We start from the raw sequence: 21,107 nt of genomic DNA, 5'->3' as shown, positions 1-21,107 counted from the left end.
TGCTGCTTCTGTCCGGCCTCCTCGGCAGTAGGAGGGGAGAAATTGGCTGAGCATCTCTGGGGCTTCTCCTGAGGCTGACGAGGGGGATGCTCGGTTGTGACGTGGCGTTTTTGTGACGACACCTGGAGAGATCCCCCCTCCCCCTGTTCTCTTACACGGGGGCTGCCGCACCACTGTCAGATGGGAATGACAGTTGGTCACGGCCAGCTGAACTGTGACGGGCACATTGTCTGTCTTTCATTCCTCTGAGCCGGGCTGTCTTCGTGGAATGCCACTGAAGGGAGCGTTTGATTGCACTGTCGTCCTGTGGAAACCAAACCAGGGTCCTGCAGATCAATTCACATGGAAGCAGAGCTGGTCCCGATCCGTGTCCAGATCCGAGCTGGTCGCTGTACCTCAGTCGGGCCTGCTCCAAGCTGCATTTAGGGTGTCTGTCACATTGCTGACTCGTGGAATCAACTTCACTGGATTTTGTTGCGGCCTTTATGTTTTACAGTTTCCATTCCAAACTGTTGTCAAGAACATCTTATTTCACTGTCTCACGGCAGGGTGGGGACAGCGGTAGGTAGCCGGCTCAGTATGAACTTCTGCAGATTGTGTTTAACAGGGCTTTAAATTGCCTCCATTTACCACACGGAGACATTTTCCCAACAGATTGAATCCAATGAAAACGGCCTCTCGAATGGGGCTATCTCGGAGCTCTGTTCAACCAGCACAAGAGAGGAAAGTATCGAACTACAGATTAAACCTCTCAGGTCCATGACTCTCTGCTCTGGCCACATCCGTGCTGCAGCAGGACCACGGGTATGGCTGGATTAGAGAGCCCCGGCTGGCCAGTTTCAGGGGCTGGGCTGGTGGTGGGGAATGCAGCCCCAGCCAAGCCGTCAGAGCAGGGAGCACAGCCAGGGACAGAGACAGCAGGGCCTGGTGCCCCCCGTGCGATATGGAAGACAGCCCCTAGCTCAGTGAGAGCACAGCCCCATCAGGGGTGGGGACAGCAGGGCCAACAGCCAGGAGGGGAGCCTTGACTTGCCCTGATCTGGCAAAATCTGTGGTTTGGGACCACTCAGGCCCCATGGGTGCCAGACCAGGGAGGTCCTACCTGTAGTGTGTCTCCCCTCAAAACAGGGCTATTTTCTTAGTGCCAGCTAACAACAGAAGGATGAGTCCACCACGGCTAAGAGCTAAAGGTTCCTCTACTCCCTTCTGTTGACGCTGGTTTTCCCCTCCACTTGTGCTGGCTCTGGCACCAGAGCAGCCTCAGCACATGAACTGTAGACATAATGATACCAAACAGCTCGGCGCCCCCAGGAGAAAGTTTCTCTCCATCTTTGCTAGAGGAACCCAAGCTGGCTTAGCAGGAGGAAGGGCCGAGCTCGGAGACTGGGAGCATGGCATGACTGGACACCCAAGTGGGTTTACATCTTTACCGAGCTGCCGCAAATCCTCCAGCTTCGGTCCAGCGGCATGTGCTTTGGAAACAAGCCGCCGCTGTCCTTGTGAAATTAAGAGTTAAAAATCCAGCCCTACGAAAACAGCATGTTGAGCTCCCCTTGCTGCCTTGACGCTAGCTACGGTGACTTGTTGCTCCCAGGCCTGGCCTGCCATCAGGCAGTCTGTGGGCTGCTAACAAGGGATCAACATGAAAGTTGCTTCTTAGCATGTAAAATGCATCCTGGTGGAAATCTCTTCTGCGCGGCAGCCAGCAGGGCGAGGTTGCGGCGTCTGCAAACTGCCGTCTAGGGCAGTGGGCTCTCAACCTTTCCATCCTATTGCACCCTGTTGAGGAGGCTGGTTGGTTTTGCATCGCCCTGAGTTTCATCTCCTTGCTTACAAAATCAGACATTAAAAATATGGATGTGCCAACAGGGGTGGGGAACCTAAGGCCTGGGGGCTGGATGCCTGGAACTGGCCTCTGAGGCTTAAGGCTTCCCCGCATTATTGGGGAATCCACACTGGTGCTCCAGCCTCCCCCCTCCCCCTTGCTACTTCACTGCGGGGCTGGAGCACACAAAATCTACTACCTGGGCTTCCCTGCTTTGGTGCATGAGGAAAATGTGGGGAGTGTCTTTCTACTTCTCAGTCGAGGGCCACATCAGCGAGGGTGTGAGGTTTTTTTCTTTTGTGTGTGTGTGTGTGTGTGTGTCCCAATTGATTGTGCTGTGGGTGAGCAGCCCCCGACCCAAAAAAGGTTCCCCTCCCCCATAAGACTGAACAGTGGCTGACTTTCTCATTTTGTCCGCCTGAAATTGTACTTGGCGCTGACTTCGCTAGTGCTTTTTCTGCAGCCTGGTATAAAGCGAGGCAGATCCCTAGATGAGCTGACGATGGACCCGTTGGAAAACTCCTGCATGTCCCATGGGCTACGTGTCCCCCTGGGTGCCCCTGTGATGCACCTGCATTTTTTGGTTGAGCAACAACAACAAAAAAAGGACCAAAAGTTGTTGAGTAAAAAAAACCCAAACCCCGCACGAAACGCAGTGGGGAAGAATGTCCCAAGTGGCCTTCCGTCTGAGAAAAACAGGGTCTTTTTTACCAGGCACATGCTGCAAATACCGGACTGTCCAGTCCAATACCGGACACCTGGCAACCCTACTAACGGAGGCTGTAAGAGGGGACCTGCTTTGTCCCCTTTCTTGGTTCTTTATGATGCAGAAAAAGCCTGACAGGTTTTCATCCTGGTGTTTTGCCCTAGAAATACCCAGAGTTTTGTTCCCTTCTCCGGTTGCGTTTACGATGAGCCCCTAGTGTTTAAGCAGCCGGTGATGCAGGAAGTGCTGTCAGGTGCCCTGGAGCTTGGTGCCCTGGCACGCTAGGTGTGGGCACATGTTGCCAGGGCCCTGCCCTGGGCGCTAGATTCCCTGAACCCGTTGGGGAAGGGATGCAGCACCAGCCAGGGCCCTGCAGGCGGCTCTGGAGTTGTGTGCAGAAGGGAATCCAGGCCTAACCTCTCTCCCGCTTCCCTCCGTGCAGTGACGGTGGTGTCGAGGGAGCAGAACCCTGTCGTCATCATCGTGGTGGTCGCCATCGCTGGGCTGATCGTGCTGGTTTCCATGGTGATCGGCGTGATGATCTGGAGGAGGTGAGCAGCCTTGACCCCTCTGCTGTTGTGCACAGGGTTAGAGACCCAAGGGTTTCCCGGGGCGGCTTGCTGGCTTGCTGCAGTTGCTACTCCTAATGAAGCAGCTGGGGCCTGCGGGGCAAGGGAAAAAGACACGTCTCTGTAGCAGCCACGTTCTGCCCTGTGGAGTGCATGTGTGACGACCTTAGGGTCAAAGCCACTCATAGGAGGCCTGCGCAAGGCTTAGAGCTGGACCTCTGCACAGGGGTGGCCTTCACCTTCCTGTGCCAGGCTTGGACTAGTCAGTATCTGTGCCTGGCACCCAGTGGGGATACAGGGCTTGGGAGCCGAAAAGTGCTTTGGCCATTCCCGTGTGATCTGTGCACACAGCCAGGAGCAGCGAGTGGCATTCAAGCTCCCCTGGGAGCTGGCTGGCCAGCGGTCAAACCCGTCCTGAGTTTGACATGGCCCAGGCTGTGCTGTGATTTTGCCATGCTGGAGATCAATCTTCTGGTGTTTGATTTAGTGGGTCTAGTTAAGACCCACTAAGTCGAACACGGACGGCAGCTCTGGTTGGCGCCGATACTTTTGGCAGTTGCAAGGAGTAAGGGAAAGCTGACGGGAGTGTTTGCTTGTCGGCCTCCCTCTGTGAAGAGGGTGCCAAGCTCGACTTAAGGTAAGCCGACTCCAGCTATGGAATTTATGTAGCTGGAGTTGCATACCTTAACCCGACTTTCCATGTCTAGTGTGGATGTGGCCTGAGTCATTTTACTGAGGTCAGAGGGGCTACGGGTACGCACAGTGGGGGAAGCTGAAACTGAGCTGGGTCTGCAGCCAGCGATCTAATGACGTGACTGGGAAAATGAACCTGGAGGGCGAAATCTGAGAGAATTTGCGTGCTGTTGTTGATAACAACTAAACCCCCAGGATTCTCTGCATTGCTTTCAATGTGCCCACCGTGCTGGCCAGCCCTGGGGACCTTCAGAGAGAGCAGCAAGAGTCTCTGCAGACTCGGCTACTGTCCGCAGCTAAGTCTTGGAACTGCAGCTGTCTTACACCCTCTGTGGTTTGGGCACTGAAGGGCGTGCGTAGCCAGTGGGCTCCATTGGGGCACCTCCACGCAGGGTGAAGCGCTTCACTTTTCCAGCTAGTAAATCAAGGATAGAAATTCCTTAAAGTTAGTTTATCATTTTTAGAATCTCTGTTTCTGGCAATCTGCTGAATCGGGGCTTTTCGACAGCTCAGGGTATCGATTTGGCTGGGTCTTGCCCTGACGTGTACGGCTGGGTGAGACCCAGGCAGCTGGAGTTCCAAACTGCATGGGAAAGTACACGAAGCGGATAATTGTGCTATCTTCGGAGCCACTCCCGCTGGTCTCCGTTCCTCCTGCCAGGGCTGCTGGCACAAGGGAAAGGGTTCGGAGCGGCGTTTGCTTTCATCTGACAGATGGTTCCGTGTAACGAGCTGTAATTTTTAACTTAAAAGATTAAATTGAGCCCCAAATGAGCGCAATTGAAAGGGAGAGGGTAATAAAACATTGTAAGTGCAGACTCGTGTGTTGTGTGACGCCAGGCCAGGGGTGGGAACAGCCCCTTCGCTCGCTTCCAAGAAGTGCACCTCCTGGGCGACCCCAGGCCCCTTGCTGCCGCAGCAAAGGGGGCTCCCGAATGGCTGGGCTCCAAGAGCCAGGCTCACGCTGGCTGCCGCAGTTCAGCTCGGAGGGCGGGAAGGCTTGATTCATGGGTTGCCTGGGCAGGCGGCTCTGATGCAAGACTCTGGGGTCCCTACTTTGGAGGGAAGTCCCTTCCTGATGTAAAGCCCCTCCCACCGGCGTGGGGCAGGTATCGGCGGGTGGGGGGGCGGAGTTTGAAGTTGCTGGAGGAGCCGCAGGGCATGGCATTGGCTGTGCTTTCAGTTTATTCACCAAATGGACCTCCCGGAGACAGAGGCCACCTGATGCCTGGCAAAGCCTCCGACTCCTGCTCGGTCCTCACTGGGGTCCGGCTGCCTGAGACGCCGGCAGGGCAGCATCAGCCCCAGGCGGAAACAGCTTTGCCATGGGCAGCGGGGGGTTGCGGCTGGTGCCGGGCGTTCCTGTGGGATGCAGATGTCTGTACGAATAGGAGTCCCTGCAGATCCCAGTGGGAGCAGGCTGTTGCACTGATAGCATCATGCCTGAAACCCTGATGTCTTAGTGGCTTGCTGCACGGGGGAGAGTCCGTCCATCCAGGGTGCTTGACCCGCGTCCTCACTAAAACAGCAAGTGGAGGCTGAGATTACAGGTGTGCGGGCAAAGGCGCTTCTCTGCCCTGTCGCAGGATGTGCCCATCTGAGTGAGCCACAGGACTGAGCTGGCAAAAGGGCTCCATGTGCCAGGCTAGCTGGCACAACGACCGGCGTATGGAGCCCGGGGTGCACTTAGTGCGGACTGGAAAGGACCCGAAGATGCTGCTCCGTCATCATCCCTGGGACGGGACTTCGGGACTTGTCTTGATGCTGCTGCTGCTTGGGATTCGACCTGCCTCTTGCTGGCTGCCACCCCCGCCCAAGATCCGCCTGTGCCCACTCTGCGTGGCTTGCCCCCAGTCACTTGCTGCTGGGCTGGGCTGCAGAGTCACCCCTATGCTCTTCCACTCCCACAGCTGGAGCCGCAGCTCCACATTCAGTCCCTGCTTCAGCAAGTCTCTCCTGCTGAGGTCAGGACAGAGAGAGCCAAGGGGCTAAAGGGGCAGGTTTGTTTGGCCCTGGCAGTACAATATAAGAACGAGGGGTCACTAAATGACATGAATAGGCAGCAGGTTTAAAACAAATGAAAGGAAGTTTTTCTTCACTCAGTGCACAGTCAACCTGTGGAACTCCTTGCCAGAGGATGTGGTGAAGACTAGGACTTTAACAGGGTTCAAAAAAGAGCTAGATAGATTCATGGAGGTTAGGTCCATCAATGGCTATTAGGAATGGTGTCCCTACCCTCTGTGTCTGGAAATGGGTGACAGGGGAGGGATCACGTGAGGATTATCTGTTGTGTTCCCTCCCTCTGGGGCCACTGTTGGCAGACAGGATACTGGGCTAGATGCACCATTGGTCTGTCCCAGTCTGGCTGTTCTTACTTATGGCAGCTGGCTCTTTGGGCTGGTGCATACTGGGGGGCTGAACGGTGCTCGCAGGCACTGTCACGTGGGGCTTTGTATCCAGGGGAGAGTCGCACCCCAGGGCCTAACGTGAACATTTGCGTCTCGTTGCAGACAGTGTGGGTACAGCAAAGCCAGCCAGGACGGAGACGAGGAGCTGTACTTCCATTGTAAGTGCCACCCGGCCCCCGCGCTGGGTCGGATCGCGTGGGGTGCGCGGGGTTGATGGTTGTTCATAACCCTGCTCTCTGCCGCGCGGCCGGAATCCTGCCTTTGGAAGAGCTGTCATCCTGTCTTATCCCGGAGAAGCCTCGCTCAGCACAGCACGGCTCTCCGGAGACAGCTGGCTTGACAGCTTCATAAGCCGGTGGCCGTCCTTCCTGCACACGGCGCGCGGGCTGCTCGGGGAGGTCGCCGGCATGTCACAGGAAATGGAGATGCTTTCAGCTTTCTCGAGGGCGTATGAATTATTCTGTCAGCTCTTCACATACAGCGCCGGGGGAGCGGGCGTTTGTTTGCTGGGGCCTCTCTTGGTTCTCAGGCAGGGATAATTTTGCAGACACCAGTTGTCAAAGGCAATGCAGATGTCAGAGCTGAGGAGTTTATTTGATTCCTGGCATATGCCGGTGAAGCACACGCCTCCTCCGCTGCTCCCTGCCGCAGAGCCCGGACGCTTGTCACACAAGGCTTTGCGGCGGTCGCTGCAGGGGAAGAGGGAGTGCTGCGGCCGCGGTTTCTTGGGCTACCTGTCAGTGAGGCGGGAGGAGGGGGTTGCTCCTGGTGCCCTGCTCCGAACCTTGGGGGCGATTGTTCCCAGGCAGAAGGCTGTAGGACCCGCATGCATTCTGTGTGCTCCGTGGAATTGTGTTCAGCAGACGGGGGAATGGCCTTTGCTGCCGGTTCAGCCCCCCCGGGAGCACCACTTGCAGCACACAGCCCCTGCCTGTTGGGAACGTGCAGAAACGCAGCCAATTCTTGGCTCTGCTGGGTGGAGCAAGGCTGAACCCTGAGAGCAGGGCACCCGGCACTGTGGAGCTGGGAGCAGATGCTCCAGGAGCAGCTGAGCCACCATGCTCCTGTCTGGGCATTTAAAATGAAGGATTACAGGGGACCCCGGGAGTGGCAGCGCCAGTCCCCACCAGTGATTCTGCTAATTATTTCCATCCATGGGCGGAATGAATTTTGTTCTGTGCACTGCGGCATGTGCGGATGGGCACCACCAGTAGAAACACTTGCTGCCAGCTGTGGGCGCTCTGCTAATCAGCTGGGCGGTATTGGAATATCTGCTGGGTGACCGCCCAAGCGCACAGCTTGCGAGGAAGACTGGGCCCCACTAGGGATGTAAGCGACCGAGTAGCCGACTCCCTGATAAGCCTAGGCTTATTGGATAGTCAAGTCACCCCCCCCCCCCACCCTCTGCCTCTGTATCAGAGGCAGCAAGTGGGAGAGAAGCAAGAGCCGGTGCTGGCGGAGGACCAGCTTTTGATCTCGGCGGGGGACAGGGGAGGCAGAGGTGTAGCAGGGGACCCGGTGCAAGCCAGGACTGCTTGCTACGCCTCTGCTTTTTAAATGTAGTAACATCCTGGCACCTCTTACTACATTTAAAAAGCAGAGCTGCCGCAAAGCCCCTTATTGACTAATCCCATCAACAGCGCGATTCGCTTACTAACCACCATTTAACATCCCTAGTCCCCACTGGGGACGGAAACTGCCATTTAAAAAGCAAACCGGTTAAACCCTGTGTTTAACCAGTTAACCATGGAGTCACCAGCCACCGACCCGCAGCACGATGCAACGGGCCTGGCCAGGCTGGAGCAGCCCCGGCCCGTGGTGCAGCAGGCTTAGCTAGCCCGCCACACTGCGGGCTGCTCTGGCGAGGGCAGGCCAAACCCACGATGCCACAGGCAGGGGCTGCTCCAGTTAACCAGTTACTGGTAAGGTGCTTACCGGGTAACCAGTTAACCAGTTACCCCTTTACCTCTCTAGTCCCCACCTGGGCAGTGCGACGTTCTTTGTACCCGAGTGGCTCTCAGTGCACGTAGTTCTCCCGGACGCGGTGCCCGGCATTACCGTTTAGCAGACGGTGGTGGCATGTGGGGGAGGCTTTCCAATCCGTGCTGCTGTCCAACGCAGCTGCCGGTTATAACGAGCCCTGCTGAAGGGCTCAGCCACAGAGACGGCTCGGGTAGGCGAGGATCCACCTGGAGGCCGTCGTCCCTGTTTTGGCTGGGCTGTGTAAGAACAGGCAGCGGCAACGGTTCCCTTTTCTCCTGGGAGGAGCTTGGGAGCAAACTGCCAGGCTATGTCTACACTCGCGGCTTCTTGCACGCGTCATATGCAAATGAGGCTAAGCGTGGAATATTGTCGAGCCTCATTTGCATACCTAATGAGCCACCATTTTTTTCAGAAGAGGCTCTTGCACCAGAAGGAGTGTCTACACTGCCCCTTCTTGCACAAGAAAAACCCTCTTGTGCAATGCCGTTCTTCCTGAAAAGTAATAGGTGTAACGGCGTTGCGCAAGAGGGTTTTTCTTGTGCAAGAAGGGGCAGTGTAGATGCTCCTTCTTGCGCAAGAGCCTCTTCTGAAAAAAATGGTGGCTCATTATGTATGCAAATGAGGCTCGACGATATTCCACGCTTAGCTTCATTTGCATATTACCCGCGCAAGAAGCCGCGAGTGTAGACACAGCCCTAGAGCCCCGCCTCTCAGAGGGGTTAGCTAGTGCAGCGCGTCATGCCAGGAGGCTCCTGCTGAGGCAGATCAGGGGAGAGGCAGCGTCTTTGTTCCATCAGTCCTGGAAGCAAAGCTCCTCCTGCACTCAGCTCCCGAGAGCATCCCAGCCGTGCTTCCGGGCACGTCCTAATGGCAGCTCTGACCAGCCCTCCCTGCATGGCGCAAACCTGCCGGTGGCCGCCGGGGCTGCCTCTCTAGAGGGGGTCCGTGGTAGCGCGGGCAGGAGAGGAGCTCGGAGGGTGGGAGCAGCGAGGCCGGGACTGGTTCAGAACGGCGCTGTGTCGATGTGCCGGTAGCCTCAGCGGGGAGGAAGGCCTGGTCCCTGGCCGTGGGGATTGTTTCCATAGACAACAGAGACATCGGCCTCCCTCACTTCATTGCATGTCGTTGCTAGCGCAGAGTTGGGCTGGGAATGGTTAACCAGTTAACCCTTAAATGCATGAAGCTTACCGGTCCCGGTTAACCGGTGGGGCTGGGGCAGCTTCCCGCCGGCCGTGGGCAGGGGGCTGCTCCAGCGGCAGGTGTGGGGGGCTGGGAGGGGAGGTTTAACCAGTTAACCAATGAAATGGCATTTTACATCCCCAGTGCGGAGAGGCGAGGACGGTCCATTTGCCCATGGTCGTTTTGGGCGGTGACTGAGGGCAAGGGCCTTGCGAAGGTCTCCCCAGTGCCGGCGGGGCTGGGAACAGCCATGTGTGTACTGTAGGCTGCTTGCCCCTTGCTACTCAGACAGGAGACCGTCTCGACAAGGGGCCCCAAACAGCCCTGCTGGAGGATCGAGGTTGCAAGGCCCCAGGGACGTTATTGTCGTCTCGGTCTTCGTTAAGCTGATCTTTAAACAGCAAAGATGTTAGTGGAATTAACTCCAGATGGAGGCTGTTGCTCCAGGTCCGAGCCCAGCTCTTGTGGCTGCAGAGGCTGGTGCCTGGCGCGCTGGGTGCTACCGAATGTTTGGTGTCTGTGTTTGCTGAGTGCTCAGCTGCAGGAGTTGGATGGGCTGGAGACGAGGAGGGTGGTCTGGAGGGGGTGGGGGCTGGAGGAGGTTGTTTTGCAGAGCTGGCTGGGAAACCAAAGGGCAGAGCTCCTGTGGCCTACCCTCTGCCCCCTTCCTCTCCTGTCCCCAGCTCAGCGGGATCCTGGCTGGGCAAATGCTGTGCAGAGGTAACACACGGTATCTTCTCACCCACGCTCTGCTTATTCCCCCTCTTCACTGCAGTTAAGATCCCAACCCGGAGGACGTACATTGACCCCGACACCTGCGAGGATCCTATGCAGGCCGTACACCTCTTTGCCAAAGAGCTCGACAACTCCAGTATCAAAATCGAGCGGATCATTGGAACAGGCAAGTGTTCTCGTTCGAGAGGCTCCCGGGGCGCTCGGCAGAGAGGCATCCCCGCCGGGCTGAGCACGTCTGTGCCCCAGGGACACACTGATCCGTGTGAAGAGGTGGCACCATCCTCGGCGCATCGGATGGGCGCTGGGTGTGGATCTGCAGCCTCATAGCAGCTGGATTTGAATTCCTCTTTCACAGGTTGGCGAGGGCTACTTCCCAGCGGGGTTCCCAGGGCTCCAGGAGGCTAAGGCAGGATTTCCAAGTCACAACCTGCCTCCCAGCTCCACTCTTCCTCAGCCTTTGCCCTTGGGCACTGGTCCTCAGCCAGACCACCCCTCCAGGAGCTACAGGGAGTGCAATGAGAGCTCACTACCCCACCGGCAGGTGCTGCTGGGCTGGCATGCTCGGTGACATTGTTCACCCCACAAAAACCCTTCCACAGTCTCAGGCGAGTGTGGCCCAGCTCCGTATCACCCCTGGCTCGGTCTGGCCTCGGGCTTTGCCAGGCACAGAGCCCCCATGCAGCTCCTGCCATTAGCAGGGACGTGAGCAAAACTGTAAATCCAATCGGTGAGCAGTGCGTGGTGTCAGCCGCCAAGAGGTTTCTGTCTGGAAAAGCAGAACCGTGTGGCCCATGGGCTGAGCTCTCCGGCCATTGTCTGGCCCCCTCCTAGGGAGCCAGGAGGGGGGCGAGTACAGAACAGATCCAGAAGCTGGGCAATATCCAAGCCCCTGCCTCTTCCACTCTGGGACCAGAGTTCCTCCTCCTAGGAGTGTAAAATCCCAGTTAAACGTTAGGTCGACGTAATGTTCAACCGATAACCGACCACATGGGATCCGGGCTGGGGGCCGCTCCAGCCTGGCTGGCTAGCCCCCAGCCCATGGGGCTCTTGCCTCCAGCCCCGTGCTGGGGCTGCCTGCTGGCTCCTAGTCCCCTCGTGAAGTCTGGGGTTGCTGCTGGCTCCCAGCTCTCAGCCCCTTCTGGAGCAGCCCCTGACCAAGGAGGGCCCCCTGTGGGGCTGGAGCAACCCCCTGCCCAGGCCAGGTGGGGAGCTGCTCCAGCCTATGTCAGTTAACCAGAACCATTGAGCATTACCCTTTTAGGGTAACCGGTTAACCTTTCGCATCCCTACCTCCCACTGCCCAAGAGGAGCAAGAGACAGCGTGTTATCCATATTTTGGCTTGCAAATACTTAGGAGGTGCCAGACACTGCCAGGATAGGGCTGTATAAGCACTTGGGGAGTAGAGAGATTGTGCAGCACTCGTGCCTTGTCTAGATGACAAAACAACCCACCAAAGTGTTGCAGCTAAACTGTCCGCCCGGAGGCTGCGGCTGTGACCGTAGGGCCTGAGCCGGGGGGGGTGGGAAAGGCTGGCTGAGGTGTGGATCTGGCCCGCTGGTCCCAAGTCTGACACTTTGCAGTCAGGGCCGCGTTGGGGCTTTGCTCCGTGCGGCTGTAAGGCGCTGAGCCCAGAAGTGCCGCTTCTCCACCGCACGCAGCTGGTGCGATTTAGGCAAGTCACTCGCGAACAGGCACTGTCAGAAACCAGCGGGGTCGCCTGCAGGGGTGCGAGGACCTGTTAACGCAGGCTTTTCACCCAGAGCTTTTCCCTGCCGACGCGTTCCAAGATGCTCCTCACCCCCTGCAGGAGACTGAGCCATTTTGGCCTGTTCACAGCAGCTCCTTAGCCGAAATCGATTGCCTGCCTGCCTGTTTGGCTCTGGAAGAGGACCCCTGGCATTATTGCCAGTGTGGAAATACAACCCTCAGTTTTCTTTCCATGGGGAGGTTTCCTCTGGTGCTGCCTCTGGTGCAGCTGGTTCTGACTGAGGTGGAGACATTTGGATGGTGGCCATGGCAGGACCTGACCAAGTGTAACAAAGGGCAGCAGGTGTAAGCCCCTCGTTTCCCCCCGTAGCCCTCATGGCCCTGTCTCCCATGATCCTAGGGAATGGGAGACACGCACATACTCACGGTGCATCCCACTGGGGCTGTGCTGGTGGCCGCGGGATGAGTTCAACTCGGCTCATCCCATTGGAGCGGAGGGTCCCGGGCCTGGGAGTAAAATGGAGCGAGGTGCCCTCTGAGAACGGAGTGCCGCCCTGCAGCAGCTGTCACGTACGCCAGTGATGGTAAAGGAGGGAGGCCCAAGATCCCTGGGAATCACTGAGAGGATGGTGCCTTTCACCAGCTCCCTTGAAACCAGCAGGCTGAGGGCCGCGGTGCTCTGTGCAGGGGGACCACAGCAGGCCCCAGGGTAGGAACGAATCACAGCCAGTGTGGGCACTCCAGCTCTTTCTAGGATGCTGGGAGCCTCGTTGGGGCTCTTAAAGCCATTCAGGGTGTGTCTAAACTACATGGCTCCGTCGACGGAGCCATGTAGATGAGGCTGATCGGCAAAGGGGAATGAAGCCGCGATTTAAATAATCGCAGCTTCATTTAAATTTAAACAGCTCCCGCGCTCTGCCGACCAGCTGATGATCAGCTGTTTGTCGGCAGATCGGGGCAATCTAGACGCTCCCCTGTTGACATGAAAGCTCTTTGTCGACCTTCCCCTTATGCCTCGTGGGATGAGATTTACCGAGGAGGTTGACAAAGAGCTTTCATGTTGACAGGTGAGCGTCTAGACTGCCCCGATCTGCCGACAAACTGCTGATCATCAGCTGGTCGGCAGAGCGCGGCAGCCGTTTAAATTTAAATGAAGCCGCGATTTTTTAAATTGGGGCTTCATTCCCCTCTGCCGATCAGCCTCATCTACATGGCTCCGTCGACGGAGCCGTGTCGTTTAGACACCCCCCCCCACAGATTTCCTGCTCCTGGCTTACTTCGGGGTTTTCAGGTCTCCCTGTGAACCTGGCTGGTTTTGTAGGCTTGGAGCAGAGGGTGGTGGGTTAGTCTTTTGTGCTTGAGCTTGATTTTCATGTCCCTGGTTATTTTCCTCCGGCGATGTGTACGGTGATGTGAGCAGCCTCTCACAGAGAACGCCGACAACGATCTGCTTCTTAGCAGGTTGACAGTGGCATAAAAACGATTTATGATTATGAAGTTTTTTAACGATGTATTGATTTCCGGCGACTTTATGGCCAAAAACACCAAAGCCAATTAAAATCCATGCAGGTTTAATTCAGCGGAGGGGAACCTCAGGCCCAGGGGGGTCCCCAGCTTGGCCTGGATCCGGCCCCTGAGACTCAGCATTGGGGAGCCCTTGTTGGTACACCAGACTCCCTGCCACCCACCACAGGGCTGGAGCACACAAAACCTACCCCCTAGGCTCTGGTGTGCAAGAGGAATAAGGGGAGTGTCTTTCTCCTTCTCAGCCAGGGGCTTCTCACATTGCTTCTCACTTGTGTGCGGCCCCCAGCTGATTTTTCTGTGGGTCAGCGGCCCCTGACCCCAAAACAGGTTCTGCCCCCCTGCTTTAATAGGTAATGCAAGCTAGATCTGTGGAGGCCATGGTGTTCTGGGTGTCATTTTCCCAAAGAGAAGATCATTAAAAAAAACCCACAACAATTATTGGGGTAGGATGGGGGGGGGGGGGTAGTTTAGCCAGCAGCTTAAATGTTAACAGGGAAACAAAATGCGATTGTTAGACAGTGGAATCTTAGCAGCTGCCTGGGCAGAGAAACAGGCCCAACGATTCTGAACTTCTTTTAGCGAAAAAGAAATCCAACTAGGGTAGGTGTTTTAAAGAGGAGGAATGTAAAATGGTTTGTATTAGTGACCGTGTGGATTCCTGTCTCTCCGCTTAATAAAGCTCTTCAAATCTATTGGGTTTTCCCTGTCACTCCAAAGTTCTCCTGTTCTCTTTCGAATCTGTTCCTTTGTGCTCCCGCGTTTGTGACTACAAGGAGCAGAAAGTTCTGTCTCAAGAGGCCCTGACTTTTCATGCAGGCTGGAGACTGTCTGGAGAACGGACAGGTGGGGTGGCTTGGGAGAGGACAGAGCTGGATCCCAGTGAGGACTGTCTTGGTCTCTGGGAGATAATCTCCCGTTCATGGAAATCCTCCAGAAGTGCAGCATGTGCTTGGCTGCTGCGTTAGGGGAGTGACCTAAGCAGCCAAAGAGAGGAAATTGCATCACGTGTTATTGGAGCTGCTAGTTCCAAGATCGGCGTGTTCACAGCTAGTCCAGACGCTCCCCAGAAGTGGGGGAAGATGCTAAACGGAGGCTAGGTTGAGAATTTTTAAAGGGACATTAATTCACCCTTTTGTGTTGTGGGTGATTTTCCCCCGGAGCGTTTCTAGGGGGACAGATCCCTGCTACGGGAGGGCAGAGCCCATCTGTCTGGTGAGCCAGGCACTCAGACACCCTGTCCACACGCACTGGACCTGCATCTGTGCTCCCAGATCACAGTGTTTGCGGGTCCAGAGACAAAAGTCCTGTTGGAAGGAAGTGCGACCAGAAGGGGACCTGGCTTTCTAGAAGAGCAGCACTACCCGTTGGTCCGTGTCAGACACTCTAGCCCTGCAGCAGATGGGTGTGGCCCCGTTCTGCACACCGATAGGGAAGGATTTGAAACAGCCATGAATAAAATCAGCCGGAGAAACAGCTCCCCTTTTCGTGGCCAGTGAACGGCCGAGGGAGCAGCTAGCCGAGCTCAGAGAGGAACGGCAGCATGAAAACAGCCCTATGCAGCGTGCTTGGGGGATTTTACCTCTTTCAAATGCCCACGCCCGGGGCCATCGAACATCTGCGCTCCTGCCACTGGTGATGCTAACTCCTGTCTCTCCCATGGTGCAGGAGAGTTTGGAGAAATCTGCCGGGGCTGCTTGAAACTTCCCAGCAAGAGAGAGCTCCCGGTTGCCATCCAGACCCTCCGTGCTGGCTGCTCCGACAAGCAGAAGCGCGTCTTCCTGGCAGAGGCCAGCACCATGGGCCAGTTTGACCACTCCAACGTCATCCGCCTGGAGGGCGTCATCACCAGAGGTAAGGCTGACGGACCCGGGCGTGGTGGTGCGCAAGCTCCTCACGTTCCACACGGACCAGGCTCTCCCCGCTCTGCGCTAGGCCTGGTGCTTCTGGCGTGGGCAGCACTGGTTTGACCTACGCTGGGTTCAAGCAAGGCGTGTGCATGAGCCTTCCCCTTCCGTAGGGTAGGTGTGTTATCCACTTCAACCCCAAACGGCCTAGGGTCCTAGGTCTCTGAGACACAGTCCCACAGGACTTCCTTTCTGTTCCAAATGGGGCGGATTTGTTTTTTTTTTTAATGACTGGGCCCATTAATCTAGGCCGATACTCGCCAAACCCCTTGTGACTTTGATTTTGAATCCAGTCCTGGGGCATGGGAAGCCAGATGCACCAGGCTCACAGACCCCTGTCTCCACCCTCTCGCTGTCAGCTTGAAAAGTTTGGGATTCCTTCTCCCTGCCTCAGAGAGAGGGGCTACCCCCGGCAATTCCTGGCAGTGTGGTGCTGCCTAGTGGTGAGAGAATCCCACGCTTCGCTCGCTTTCCTGGCCCTTTTAAGAGGTGTAGTTCTGAGAGTGAATGCCATAAAGTAGGGTGACTGGTCACTGTAACATAGCCCCCTTCAACCAGGGCCCCCGCCACCCTCCGCAGAAGACAGATGTGTATTGTTAGCCCAGTATGTTGGGGAAAGTGAGGCACAGGAGGTGACAGGACTTGACAACATAGATCATGCCTGCACTAGACTTTTCTGACAGCTATTTCCCACACTCACTGGCACCAGCTGATCACCACTGTGACAGCAACGCTGGGAGAACTTGGCTGCTGGTGCTGGTATCCCCGTGACAGCTAATCCTGGGCAGAGCAGGTCTGCGTGATCTGCCGGTGAGCATGCCAGAGCTTTGGCTACAGCTAGCGGTAGTAACGATAGGAACCGTTGAGGACAAAATAGAGCCACGAACCAGAACCATAGTGGAGCCCAAGTGCCCAGACACCAGCTGCAGGCTCACTAGGATGGCAATATTCAGGACTGGAGAGATGAGACTGGATAAGAACATAAGAACGGCCAGGCTGGGTCAGACCAAAGGTCCATCTAGCCCAGTGTCCTGTCTGCCAACATTGGCCAATGCCAGGTGCCCCAGAGGGAGGGAACAGAGCAGGTAACCATCAAGTGATCCCTCCTCTGTCACCCATTCCCAGTTTCTGACAAACAGAGGCAGGGACACCATTCCTACAGCAGAAAGGGATCTAGGGGCTCTAGTGGACTACAAGCTGAATATGAGCCAGCAGTGTGACGCTGTTGCAAAAAAAGTAAACGTGATTCTAGGATGCATTAACAGGTGTGTTGCGAGCAAGACACGAGAAGTCATTCTTCCGCTCTACTCTGCACTGGTTAGGCCTCAGTTGGAGTATTGTGTCCAGTTCTGGGCACCGCATTTCAAGAAAGATGTGGAGAAATTGGAGAGGGTCCAGAGAAGAGCAACAAGAATGATTAAAGGTCTAGAGAACATGACCTATGAGGGAAGGCTGAAAGAATTGGGTTTGTTTAGTTTAGAAAAGAGAAGATTGAGGGGGGACATGGTAGCAGTTTTCAGGTATCTAAAAGGGTGTCATAAGGAGGAGGGAGAAAACTTGTTCATCTTGGCCTCTGGGGATAGAACAAGAAGCAATGGGCTTAAACTGCAGCAAGGGAGGTTTACGTTGGACATTAGGAAAAAGTTCCTAACTGTCAGGGTGGTGAAAGACTGGAAAAAATTGCCCAGGGAGTTTGTGGAATCTCCATCTCTGGAGATATTTAAGAGTAGGTTAGATAAATGTCTATCAGGGATGGTCTAGACAGTATTTGGTCCTGCCATGAGGGCAGGGGACTGGACTCAACGACCTCTCGAGGTCCCTTCCAGTCCTGGTATTCTATGATTCTGTACCCACCTTCGCTAATAAATACGGTTGGACCCATCCTCCATGAATTTATCTAGCTCTTTTTTGAACCCTGTTAAAGTCCTGATCTCCACAACATCCTCTAGCAATGCTCGATGCACACACAGGCCTGCTGTGGAAAACAATCAAATCCGCACCCAGCTGTAACGCCATGTTTGCTCCAATGCAATTCCAAGCGCCCGTGTCACTCGGCGCGTTTAAATGGGCTGATATTGATGCAAGTTGGGCAGTGTGGGGGAGCCGTGTGCAGACAGCCGCTCTGCGATTGCACGGCACTTACGCCAATCGATAGCTACACGGCGAATCCAGCATCGCTCCACGGTTATTGGTGCCCAGCGAAACGAAGCGCAGCGCTCCCTGATCTGATTTGTGTGGCAACAAGGCTGACTCATTTGCTTGGTAATTTAAAAGCGATAGAAAACGATTGTCCTGTCTGAAAGCAGGAAGAATGCTGATTGTTTTCTTAATTACCCACCGTGGAATTTGGGTCATTAAGGCAGGAGTCTCGCCTGCCCTGCCTTCCAACTAATCCGGTAATATGCTTGAGCCGGCGTTTCGCAATGTGATTATCGGGTGGTGGAGGTGCTGTACAGTGGCCCTCAGGAAGCCAAACATTTGCTCGTGGTTTTGTATTATTTGATGGTTCTGAGGTTTGTAATAGAATTTTTACAGCTCGATTAATAAAGCCAAACAGGGTGAGCAGCAAAACCCAACGCTTGTCACAAAATCAAATGAAAATGGAGGGGTTTTGTGTGTCAGCCAAATGGATGACTGCATGGTTGCTCTCTGTCCCTGGCAGCGTGCGTGTACTCTATGGAGGTGAGAAAGTTGTAGTTAAATAGAAATCCACGTAAATATGGAGAAACACGAGCACGTGCGTTGTTACTTGTGCTATTCATAACACAAGGCATCAGCTTCTGCTTTAATGTAGGGCCCGATCCAGCCACCCTCACTCGCACTGAGTAATGCCTTTCTCCTCCGTGGTGCTTCTCAAAGTGTTCGAAGCGGCAGTATTTAATATCCCTGTCAGAGCAGCATGGAGAGGCCCCAAAGATTAGAAACAGGGCTCCTTATGCTGATGGTGCACTCTTCAGGGTGAGATCCATGTCTCCCTGAATATGTGAGAGCAGACTGAACTTCAGGATTGGCATTGAAGAAACGAGAATCAGTTCAAGCCACTTGTGTACGGTACAGATGCTCAGAAACCCATCCTCTGATGGTCAAGTGCTTAAATACCCCTAATTATATCCACTCCGTTTCCTACCTTTTACTGATTTTGTTGTCAAAACACAAGGGCTGTGTCTACACTGGGCCACTTATTCTGGAAAAGCAGCCGCTTTTCCGGAATAACTTGCCAGCTGTCTACACTGGCTGCTTGCTTTTCCGAAAAAGCACTGATGATCTACTGTAAAATTGTCAGTGTTTTTCCGGAAAAACTATGCTGCTCCCATTTGGGCAAAAGTCCTTTTCCAGAAAAACTGTTCCGGAAAAGGGCCAGTGTAGACAGCACAGTAGTCTTTTCCGCAAAAAAGCCCCGATCGAGAAAATGACGATCGGGGCTTTTTTCCGGAAAAGCGCGTCTACATTGGCCACTGACACTTTTCCGGAAAAAGTGCTTTTCCAGAAAAGCATCCTGCCAATGTAGACGCACTTTTTCCAGAAATACTTATAACGGAAAACTGTTCCGTTTTAAGCATTTCCGGAAAAGGGTGCCAGTGTAGATGTAGCCAAGGTGTACACTTGCTTGGTGGGTGTGTGAATCATGGCATTTAAATGAGCAGCTCCACCAGTGATGGTTGGTAATCAGAAACACTAATTAGTTACATTCGTTAGATGTTGGTAATGGAGAATTGCAAATCTCTCGCCTTTAGCAAACTCACCCTCCTCTCTGCTAATGGCCCATTTTCTGTGAAAGGTCCTTCCTTTTCAGGTTGGCAGATGTGATCTTGTTTCCAAGTAGATGACACATTGAGCTTTGACTCTGGAGTCATCTCGGGGTCTGAGAGCCTCCAAAATGGGAGCTTTATGTTCCCATTGTTACCATCACAGCTGCTTGAAAGTCATTTCACCATGTAGGGATGGCAGAGTAAAGCCAGACTTCTTCACCCCTGATTGGCTGTTCTGGTAGCAGAAAGTTGAAGTCCGTGGATGTGACATGTGAAGGATGGCCGGGAGCTTGTTGCAACGGAGAAAAGACATGTGGACGTGTCTCATTTAACTATCTGATGACACCTGAAGGAGGCCTGCACTAATGCTATTTATTTATTTTACTGATTAGATTTCTTTCTCTGCTTTCCCGCTGAGAAATCTCAGGAGTATTAGGTCACACCTGTCTTGTTTTTTGGAGGTTCCACTGGAGGATCTAGCGACCCGAAGCAGGACCTTTTGCAAATTTGTAGCATTTCTAGCCAAAAGGGACCGTTTCATCATCTAGTCTGACATCACAGAGCGGAACAGTGGCCCCTGTGCTGATAACTCCCAGAAAGGCATCCAGTCTTGATTTGGAGATAAGAGATGGAGAAGCCACTGCTTCTCTTAGCAGTTTGTTCTTATGGTTGATCGACCTCACTGTTAAAAACACCTGTCTGAGTTCTAATTTCAAGTACCGGTAGTCAGCCACTTGGTTCTTGTTCTGCCTTCTTTCACTAGATGAAAGAGTCCTTCGGTACCTGTTCTTTTCTCCCTGGAAAGTCCTTGTATGCAGAAATCAAGTATCTTCTCAATCATCTTGTGGGTAAGCTAAAGAGATTGAGTTCTTTTTGGTCTCTTCAGGCATTTTCTCTAGCCCATACATAACGGGGTGGCTCTTTTCTGCATTCTTGCCACTTTTTCAGCATCCGTTTTTAAAATGTGGATGCCAGAACTTGGAGACACTATGCCAGTATTGCTCTCATCAGTGCCAGACCCAGCGGTAAAATCACCTCTCTGATCCTTCTCCCATTCCAGCCAAGGATTGCATTAGCCCGGTTTGCCCGGGCACTGCACTAGGAGCTCTTGCTGTGTCGCTTGTCCCCTACGGCCCCTAAATCCTCTCCAGAATCCTTGTTTTCAGGGCACTAAAACCTATCCTTCAGAGATGGGCTGCATGCCTGCTTCTCAGAGGGATAACTGCATTTGGCTGCATTAAAACACCATCTTTAGCTGCCAGTGGACTGGAAAGTACTTTGTGATATGAACGCGTGATCCACAGCTTTTCAAACTATAGAACAGGACTGTTTTCTGAAGACTTCTCCCTCTACTGAATCCAACTTACAGTTTTATCTTCTACACCAGGCCTGCACAACATAGGGCCCGAGGGCCACATGCGGCCCGCAGGGGCTCACTGTGCAGCCTGTGCCGACTGCAAGGTCCGATCCGCCGGCTGGGCGGAGAAGCAGAGTGCCGCCAGGGAGGGGGAAGTGCGGTGATTCCTCGCTGCCGGGCTGTCTGCATGCAGCTCCGGTTCGAGGAGGCAGGGCACGAGCCAGAGAGCGGGACGCCAGCAGACGCCAGGACGGACGTGACGTCATGGCCGGCTACTGCCAGATTCAAAAAGGCTCCGGCAGCCCCACAACCTGGAAGGCAGAAGCCAGGTAGGGGAAGGGAAGGGACTTGTGTTTAGGGGAAGGGGGCAGGTCAGGAGAAAGGGGAAGGCACCAAGGGGCAGGGTGCAGGAGAGACAAATGCCAGGGGGCCAAGTGGAGACACACGTGGGTTTTTTTGTTTTTGCTTGACAAAAATGTTTAGCCCGCGTGTTCGGTAGTTTTTGGGAGAGCATCCCTACTTGCGGCCAGCAGCTGTTTCCTTTGGAGTAATATGGCCCTTGCCGCTTTCCGAGTTGTGCAGACCTGTTCTACACTTAGCAATAGGCCAGAATCATTGCTAGGATTGCTTAAGTCCCTGAAACACTTATAAAACTCCTCCTTATTGACCTGAGCTTTGCCTGCATGGATCCTCCCTGGTGTCCTTGTTTTTCTTACTGATTTCCTACACTTCGCAAACTTCTCATTCATATTGATTCCTTCCTC

General features: G+C 54.5%; 1 protein-coding gene across 1 annotated transcript in view; it reads left to right on the top strand.

Annotated features, from left to right (window-relative positions):
* Window positions 1-21,107, top strand: part of EPHA10 (EPH receptor A10) — a 148,680-nt gene that overhangs the window by 110,437 nt on the left and 17,136 nt on the right. Inside the window, exons 8-11 of the mRNA XM_075908666.2 lie at window positions 2,974-3,082; window positions 6,304-6,359; window positions 10,139-10,264; window positions 14,999-15,184. Coding sequence (XP_075764781.2) covers window positions 2,974-3,082; window positions 6,304-6,359; window positions 10,139-10,264; window positions 14,999-15,184 — 477 coding nt within the window. The remainder of the gene's footprint in view (window positions 1-2,973; window positions 3,083-6,303; window positions 6,360-10,138; window positions 10,265-14,998; window positions 15,185-21,107) is intronic.

Source organism: Pelodiscus sinensis, chromosome 26 (genome assembly GCF_052426305.1).
Source record: "Pelodiscus sinensis isolate ZL-2025 chromosome 26, ASM5242630v1, whole genome shotgun sequence".
Lineage (NCBI taxonomy): Eukaryota > Metazoa > Chordata > Testudines > Trionychidae > Pelodiscus > Pelodiscus sinensis.
The sequence above is the reverse complement of the archived record's forward strand: the minus strand, read 5'-3'. Positions and strand labels throughout refer to the sequence as shown.